This window comes from Trypanosoma conorhini (genome assembly GCF_003719485.1).
Source record: "Trypanosoma conorhini strain 025E chromosome Unknown Tco_14.4_contig_00660, whole genome shotgun sequence".
NCBI lineage: Eukaryota > Euglenozoa > Kinetoplastea > Trypanosomatida > Trypanosomatidae > Trypanosoma > Trypanosoma conorhini.
The window spans coordinates 1-7,989 of NW_021704750.1; the positions used below are offsets into that span (position 1 = coordinate 1).

At 52.6% G+C, this 7,989-nt stretch overlaps 5 protein-coding genes across 5 annotated transcripts, besides 5 other annotated features; all 5 read right to left on the minus strand.

Moving 5' to 3' along the window:
* Positions 1-101: 101 nt before the first annotated feature.
* Positions 102-118: a microsatellite.
* Positions 119-304: 186 nt separating this feature from the next.
* Positions 305-1,066, minus strand: Tco025E_07901 (uncharacterized protein; the record flags this gene model as incomplete). The annotated part of the gene is made up of 1 exon (XM_029374760.1): positions 305-1,066. One exon carries the CDS (start codon positions 1,064-1,066, stop codon positions 305-307), a length of 762 nt encoding a protein of 253 aa, XP_029225122.1.
* Positions 1,067-1,404: 338 nt separating this feature from the next.
* Positions 1,405-2,469, minus strand: Tco025E_07902 (WD repeat-containing protein 68; the record flags this gene model as incomplete). Its single annotated transcript, XM_029374761.1, has 1 exon — positions 1,405-2,469. The coding sequence occupies one exon, from the start codon at positions 2,467-2,469 to the stop codon at positions 1,405-1,407; it is 1,065 nt and encodes a 354-aa protein (XP_029225123.1).
* A 1,324-nt stretch (positions 2,470-3,793) lies between these two features.
* Positions 3,794-3,836: a sequence feature (A-rich).
* A 226-nt stretch (positions 3,837-4,062) lies between these two features.
* Tco025E_07903 (tRNA (guanine-N(7)-)-methyltransferase) lies at positions 4,063-4,788 on the minus strand (the record flags this gene model as incomplete). Its single annotated transcript, XM_029374762.1, has 1 exon — positions 4,063-4,788. One exon carries the CDS (start codon positions 4,786-4,788, stop codon positions 4,063-4,065), a length of 726 nt encoding a protein of 241 aa, XP_029225124.1.
* Positions 4,789-4,930: 142 nt separating this feature from the next.
* Positions 4,931-4,961: a sequence feature (GA-rich).
* A 35-nt stretch (positions 4,962-4,996) lies between these two features.
* On the minus strand, positions 4,997-6,151 carry Tco025E_07904 (uncharacterized protein; the record flags this gene model as incomplete). Its single annotated transcript, XM_029374763.1, has 1 exon — positions 4,997-6,151. One exon carries the CDS (start codon positions 6,149-6,151, stop codon positions 4,997-4,999), a length of 1,155 nt encoding a protein of 384 aa, XP_029225125.1.
* Positions 6,152-6,419: 268 nt separating this feature from the next.
* On the minus strand, positions 6,420-7,778 carry Tco025E_07905 (putative GTP-binding protein; the record flags this gene model as incomplete). The annotated part of the gene is made up of 1 exon (XM_029374764.1): positions 6,420-7,778. One exon carries the CDS (start codon positions 7,776-7,778, stop codon positions 6,420-6,422), a length of 1,359 nt encoding a protein of 452 aa, XP_029225126.1.
* A 105-nt stretch (positions 7,779-7,883) lies between these two features.
* Positions 7,884-7,916: a sequence feature (GA-rich).
* Positions 7,917-7,943: 27 nt separating this feature from the next.
* Positions 7,944-7,970: a sequence feature (A-rich).
* The last annotated feature ends 19 nt before the right edge of the window (positions 7,971-7,989 follow it).

The following is a 7,989-nucleotide window of genomic DNA, read 5'->3' on the forward strand; positions in this document are numbered from 1 at the left end:
AGCCGTGTCGTACCACACCACCGCCGTCTCCCCATCCCCCATGCGGAGGAACGACGGCCACGTTAAAAGGGCAGACACGTATGTGATGTGTAAAAAAATGGATATATATATATATATAAGAAACGACACGTGCGGAACTGTGTGCGTGTTTTTTTTTCTTTTCTTTTCTTCTTCTACGGTTTCTCTCTTTGTGTCGACTTCTTTTTCTTTTCAGTTCTTTCATGTAAGGAGTGTTTCCCAAATCCCTGTTCTTTTATTCGCTCCCTCCTTCTCCTCCCCCTCCGCTTCCCTTCTTTCCTTCGGTTCAGGCATGAAAGACGTAGTGCATTCCTCTCTTGGCGTACACAAAGACATTCTTCGACTTGGCGTAGTTGAGAATTTCCCTCCCAGGGACGGATGAGGAGCCAATGAAGAGGTGCGTGCGCCTCGACAAGAGTTTGGAATACATTTCCTTCAGCTGTCGGTGGCGGTCGCCCTCCGGCGGCTCCTTTGACCACTCCTTGAGGAACTGGTAGGTACCTGCTAAGTTGTTAATGTGTGCTGGAGAAAGGGAATTATGGCAACTCACCAGGCCAGAATCGTTGGACGCGCTTAAAATGCCGTCGAACCAGATGGTGGGCGGGACTTTGTCCGCACTTGCCGCATTAAACTTATTTCGCACCTCCATGTCAGCCGCACGAAAAACGAATTTGTAGTCTATAGGGTCTAGACGATGATCCATCGTGAACGGCGAGCCGGCGCTGCAGCAGATGGCTCTCATGGTGCTGTAGCTGGCGTTGTTTTTTGCGCGGCGGGGTAGCAGCTGGTAGAGGTTGTCTTCCTTATGAACGCTAAGAAGATCAGCCCAGCCATCCAGCAGCACAGGCTGCCCCACAGGGTGGTGCGGGGGAATCGTGCCAAACTGCCGCATGACGGCCTGCTGCTCCGGTGAAATGGCCTCAAACACAAGGGACTTTGCCTCATATGCGTCAAAGACACGATTATGAAGCTTTTGCTGCGTCACGTTCCCAGACATATCGCGAAGTCGGACCACCAAGGTCTGAAGCGTCGTATTCAGCAGCGACATCCCCTCGGCGCACTATCAAACCCCACCACTCCCTCCTTCTTAGGGTAGCTGCGTGAGGGAAAGAAGAAAAAGGGCAGTAAAAGAGGAAAAAACAAGCAAGAAAAAAAACAAATACAAATATAAAACAATAAGTTTCACTAATGCGAAGAAAGAAAGAGAGATACAGAACAAAACAGCAAATATATGTGTTATGGAGATGTTATTGTTTATTTTGGCAATACAAGTAATCCAACATCTACAAGGCCCCCAACTAGGTGGATATGGCAGGTGTATTCCCTAAAACACTTCTGCATTAACTTCCCCCACTTGCCCACCACCTCCTCGGGTTTCCACATCGGCTACACATGAAGTAGTTGTGCCTCTTGCCCAGTGGTAATGGCGATCCACTGTTCGTGTTGCGAGGACCACAAAATGTTGTTAATAGGGTGTTCACCCTTGTAGTTCATGATGCACTTTGGTGCCACACTCGGGAGTTCATTGATGTCCCAAATGTAGGCAGTGCCATCCTCACCAGCACTACAAAGATTTGTCACAGAGTTCGGCGCCCAGCAAACACTGTTAATCGGCTGCGGGCGGACGTTTCGCAAAACGCCCACAGGAAAGGCGGGAAAGCGGGTATCCAAGACAACAACTTCTGTTCCTTCAACACCAAAGGTGGATATGTACGTTTGGTCTAGCTTGTCCCACGCCACCCGCAGGAGCGGCGACAGCGAGTGTGACTCGTACAGAATAGTACAATGCTCAATCTCCCGCAAGTCAAATATGCGCACCGAGCCGTCCGCCCCGCAGCTGGCAAAAGTGTGGGTGCCCTTCGCAAATGCGATGTCGTAGACGTCCTTGTCATGGGCGATAAGTCGCGTGTTCTTCCCACTCTCAATGTCCCAAATGGTGACGGTGGTATCCACGCTACAGCAACCAACAATGTTGGGGTCGTCGCTGTTCCAATCACAGGAGGTGACCGGGAAGCAAAATTCATTCTGCTGCTTCCCGCTATCAAACACCGTCTTAAACACCACGTGTGAGTCTATGTGATCCTTTTTTGACGCCACTTTGCGCGGGTCATCACCCTCGCGGTGGTTATCCTCACTGCTACGTTCTGGGGGACCCTCCTTCACCTCCCACAACCGAAGATAATCGGCCGTTGTAATGATGAGATCTGTCGCGGTCTTTTCAGGGGCAAACATCACCTTGGTTGGCGGGTAGCAATGCTCCCACGTTGCTCTACATACGAGTTCCCCCTCTTCGTTTTTCTGCACAATATCCACATGATTTTTGTACTCCTGTATGTATGAGGAAACGGCAAAGCGAAAGGGCGCATTTTCTCGCGTGCTCCAGGAGAGACCGTTCGCCACCCATCCAGTGGGGTAGGACAAGATACTTGGCCGCTGTTGCTGATGCTGCATCGTCTTTGTGGGCTGAACACAGTTAGTGACAAAGCCACCAGCAACACAAGTCGCACAGCCCTCATAAAAGTAGGTAAAACAAAGGAAAACGAGAAAAGCAGAGGAGAAGGATGACGCAAAAACCCAGTGTACTTCGTCAGGGGAAATCAAATTCGTACAAAAGTGTCACCCAAGTGCGAGAAGGCTCCCAACCAGAGACGCCCTACAATGAACCCCCTTATATACATTCATTCTAGCAGAGTTGCCAGGGTATATCCCCCGCAGCTACGACTCCTCACTCACCCTCTTCCGTAGAGCCTCCACCTCCGCCTTGAGGCACGCATTCTCCTGCTGAAGTGCCTCGTAGTCTGCGGCGGAAGCGCCACCAAGCACCTTCTTAATGAAGTCCACCGGGTCCTCCGGCTTTTCCGGCTCCTCGTACAGGTTTACAAGCACACGCGTCAAGGTGTCGATCACCTGCTTCCGCTCGAGGTACTTGCGGAACTCCTCCTTCTTTGCTTCACTGGACTGATAAGACATGTCTTGCGGGCGTGTGCTTACCTTCACTTTCCTTCCTTTTTCGGCTCTGTAGACTGAACTGCCCGCGAAGACGCAGCAAACGAAGAAGAGACAACAACAACAAAAAGGAAAAAAAAAGGTCGTGCAAAGACGACCATGGTTTGTTTGTATAATCAGCTTCCGCCTCTCTTTCCGAAGAAGAGGAAGCGGAAAAAAACAGCTTCCGCGTCTATAGGGTACACCAGCGCCTACAGGCAGAGGCTGCTAACTACGGAGACACACATACTTCCAAATCACTGTTTTTTTTATTTGCTTTTCTTCCACACGGAAGCGCCGTGCAAAGACACCTCTGTTTGTAACGCAGCGACGCGGCTGTGTCGGCCCCACTTTTTTTTTTTTTACTTTGGTGATGCTGTTGTGCGCTCCTTCTTACCCTCAGGTTGCACCCAAGCAGAAAGAAGGGGAAAAACAAAACACACACCCACACACACGCGTGAGCACATGTATAAAACTAATCTTCCTTGTGGAGCTCCCGCCTCGGCAACGCCTTGCGGGGCTCGTCTCGCCGCACTAGCCGCTTGGGCGCCACATTCCACAGCCGCCAAATTACTGCCAGAATCGCGACAATGTGTGCGATGACCACGACAGCGACGAAGCACCACACACCGTACATCTCCAATGCCATTTTCTTTTTGCAGGAAAACAGCTTTTGGGGGGTTGCTGGCTGCAGCGGCCGAAAACACGAAGTAGGTGGCCGCAAACGAATCAGTAGACAGGCGCAGCAACTGCAGCAATATACATACGCCGCAACACAGACACAGAGACTAACAAGGAGAAAAGAAAAATGCAAGAGAAGGAAAAAGTAAAAAAAAGCAGTATTAAGAACGGGTGGAAATATGTTACCACAACGTCTTCTGAGGGCCCAGTTCACATGTTAAGGGTCTTACGAAGCCGGACGCATGAGCATCCAGCTTCCCCCCATCCCCCGCCTCCCCGCCCTTTTTTTAAATTTTTCCATTCAGTTGAGTGGGTTTGGGGTCGCTTAGTTAAAAGGCCCGTTTCACATCAACAACAACAACGAGCCTGTACACACCATTATACACGGACATATACCGCGTAGTGCTTTTGCAGCCCCTTTCGCGCCGTGCGTTGCGCGTCCTCACTAGCGTCCGTGGCGTGGTTCAGCACCTTCCGCGTCATGGCGTCGCTTTGCAGCTCCTCCTCGCTCAGCCGCCGGAAGAGTGGGCATCCGTCGAGGCACGACACCATCCATTGCTCCAGCTCCTCGACATCTGACACGGTGAAGAGCAGCCCTCCCAGCTTCAACCAGTAGGCGTACTCGTGAACGAGCCCGGGTGAGATAATGCGCCGACGAACATTCTTCTTCTTCCAGTGAGGGTCCGGGTAGCAGAAGAAGAGGGCCCGCAGCTGCCCCTTACGGAAGCAGTTCGACCCAAATTTCATCACATTCATCTGCTCAAACCAGAGATTGCGGAAGTGGTGGGAAGAGCCGGCAGCGGCCTCTCGAAGACCCAGCGTTTTTTCTTGGGCAAACTTGACCACCTTCGGGCGTATCTCAAGACCGAGCATGCACGCATCGGGAAACTCCTGCGCAAGTACGAAGAGCATGCCGCCGAACGCACACCCCACATCGACAATCTCAACTACCGGCTTGGGCATCGCGGGAAACAAGTCGACGCACCGGCGCTCCAACTCTAACGGACTATCGGGATGGACATCACTGTTTTCTGCCAGCGGGTTCCGATGGGGACGAGTGCGGATCGGCAGGCGGGTCCACTTCGGTGGGAGGGCGCTTGCCATTTCCCAAACCACCACACACCACCTGCGACAGAAGGACCCTTACAGCCGCAACAAGAATGAGGGGTAGTAAGTAAAAAAAAATAGCTTCATCTGCAAGAGAAAGACTCGGACAACACCTCGCAGACCCCAAGCAAATACAAGCAGAAAAAGCAAAAAAAGAAAGAAAGAAGAAACGACCCAAAAAATCCCACCGCCGCTCTTTCTCCTTCTATGAACCTTCGATAGCAATGCTTTTTTTGGCATGCATCTGCTTGAGTCTCCTCTTCAATTGTGCATTTTCAGCCACTAACTGCTCCAGTTCCATCGTAACTCGTCCAAGAACGGTATTACACTCTTCTTGTTCTGCCTGGTGCCTGCGCCTGGCAACTGCCAATTCCGACTGGAGTTCCTCCCGCTCCCTCTCACTGCGCCTCTCCAACACCCGGTAGTTTTCCTCTAATATCGCCAGCTCCTTGTTGAGCGCTCCAATTGTCATTTCATTTGCCTTTAGCTGGGGGATCAACTCTTCCTCATTGACACCGCCCACGGCAGCACCGTTATTGTCCGACGCCAAAGAGCCTGGCTGCAGCCGCGTCGGCGACCCACTAGACAAACGCAGCAGTTCTATAGTTCGATCCTGACGCGCCACGGTTTCCCGCAGCCGATGCAGCTCCCCAACGCTCTTGCGTTCCCTACTCAGGTCCTCCTCAAGTAACGCAAGGCGATGCAACACCCCCCGCTTTTCGTCCTCACGGAGCATGAGCTCCTGCGTGAGCGCCGCCACTTTTTGACGCAGCTCCCGAAGTTCATCTCCGTGATTCACGGACACAGAGCGCGAGGCACGAAGCTTCAAAACAACATCATTCATATGAAGCAAAGTGTCATTGAGCTTCTCTACCAGTTTATCCTTCTCTTCCAGGAGGGCGCGAAGCAGCACGTAAGCCTCTTCAATGGAGAAAAAGTCTGCAGTGTCTAACAGCATCTGTCGAATCCCAGTCTCAATGTCACCAGATATGGGGGGCATTCTCGCTAATATGCCTCGAAAGGAGGTGGAATTGTTCGCACTAAGACTCTCCTCAACACGCTCAAGAGTCGAGCTGCGAGTCCCAGCTACCGCCGGCACCTTACGCACCACCGCACTAAACGTCCCCAAAGCGGGAAGGATGACACGGCGTTCCAATAGCGAGAGGTACTCGGTCAAAGACACCAAGGAAGCGCATGTGTCGGAAACCAGTCGATCACGTTCCCTTAGTTCTGCCGTCAACTCCTGCTCAATCTGGTCGCGTTGGCGCTCCACAAAGACGCACTCATCGATCACCTCGGAGAGGCTCTGTTTTGCTCTATGAAGCTCCTCAACAAGCTTGGCGGGGTAGGCGTCCGCCATAATTCACCTGACAGTTCGTCGCCCCTTCTTCCTTTCTTTTACGGTGCAATGTTAGCCTACACGACAAACACGCAGGGGGGGGGGGGGAAATGGGCAAGGGCCCGAGGGAGCATAAGAAATCCAAAGTACCAATTGCAGGAAAGCGGGGGTTCACAACTTAACTCAGCCCCATTCAAAAATATACATCGCTCTTTGTGCAAGACACATGTCCAGGCACACACCTGCGTTCCTTGTTTGCTCTTCCTCTCCATTCGCTTATCCTCTTCTCTTAGCGCCCTGGAGCAATGCGGGTGTTTCGTCGAAAACTCTCGTCATGCACACTTACCCGACTGATGGGCCCTTTCCTGCGACTGATGACGGTGCTGTCGCTCCGTGGACGTGAATGAAAGGCCACGTCCTGCGTCGACACTCCCCCTTGCAGCTCCTCCATGACCTCGCGCATGTCTTCCGAGTAGCGCGCCACCACGTCTGAGGCCTTCACGTGGTGGGTCCAGATAAACTCATTATTTTCGGCACTACTTTGCGTTTTCGCGTCCCTGCCGTCACCCAGTTGGCAGTGCTCGTGCATCGCTACCTGTCGCCGCACTTTATTGGGCAGGCGGTCCAACGTAATACGCCCCATATTTCCCATCTGGAAATCGTGTATCAAAAACATCTGCGCCCGTACAGGGTCTATATTGCCCAAATCAGTTTGCCCACTGGTGCCGCTGCGCTCACAGATCATTGCAATGCAGTCGTCAAAGCTGATTGGGGCGCGTGGGAGGTGCAAACACTCTGCCATGTGCTCCGCAATACCTGCGGCTGTTAGGACGTCGTAAATGTAGCGGGCCACAACACTACGAGGAAGTGTGATGTCATTCGTGGGTATAATCCCACACGCAGCCAACTTTAACCCCGACTCCTTTGAAAAACACCCCGGAAGAGTAAGACCAGGGGAGTCGTAGAGGACAATATTAGGATCACGACACACCGGAACGAGCTTCACACCTTTCGTCGTGCCGGGAGAAATACTCACAGCTTCCGGCGTACGGGGACGCCTAAAATCCTCGCGATGGAACTGATATTCATGTGCCAATCGTAAGGAGTTGATGAGGGTTGACTTGCCGACGTTGGGCATCCCAACCACAAGTCCAACATGCGCGGTCGTCTTAAATTGTTGCGCGGGTAAAATGTGTGTCACAAATCGCTGCACGGCCTCAACCGTGTCCCGCCAACTTCTCTTAGCGCTCGTGAAGAGAGCAAAGCTGCCCGTCTTCTCGTAGTACTGTTGTATGGTGCGGTTGCAATCTTCATTAGACATCTCTGCCTTGTTGAAGACAATGAGCCTCGGCCGGCCGGAGATGATCTTCCGCAGGTTGGGGTTTTCCGTCGAAAACGGCAGTCGTGCATCCCGTATTTCCAGCACGAAATCCGCGTCCTTCACCTTCTCGGTCAAGGACTGCGAGGCAAGTTGCATGTGCCCCAGGTACCACGCCGGGCCCTTCTCGCCAATGTCAACAAATGCCTCGCGAGACACGCCCTTCCTTGCGGAGTGGTCCATGGCTTCCTTGTATGACGCCAGTGTCCGCTTCACTCGGCGCATAAAAGCGGGATCAAAGACATTGCGGCAGCAGACACCATGCCGCATCCTCCCCCTCTCCCTTGTGCCGGTCTTCGCCCTCTGTTTCCGCGGCGAGAGCGGATGGGAAGGGGTTCTAACAGCGACGCCGGGCTGGCGACGATGGCAGAGGGGAGAAAGAAAGACAGGGAAAAGGAAGCAAAGAAACTGCGCAACAGACGTGAGGGAGAGACGCAGACTAAAAACGAACAAACAAACAAATTCCCCGCAAGCGGCGCGA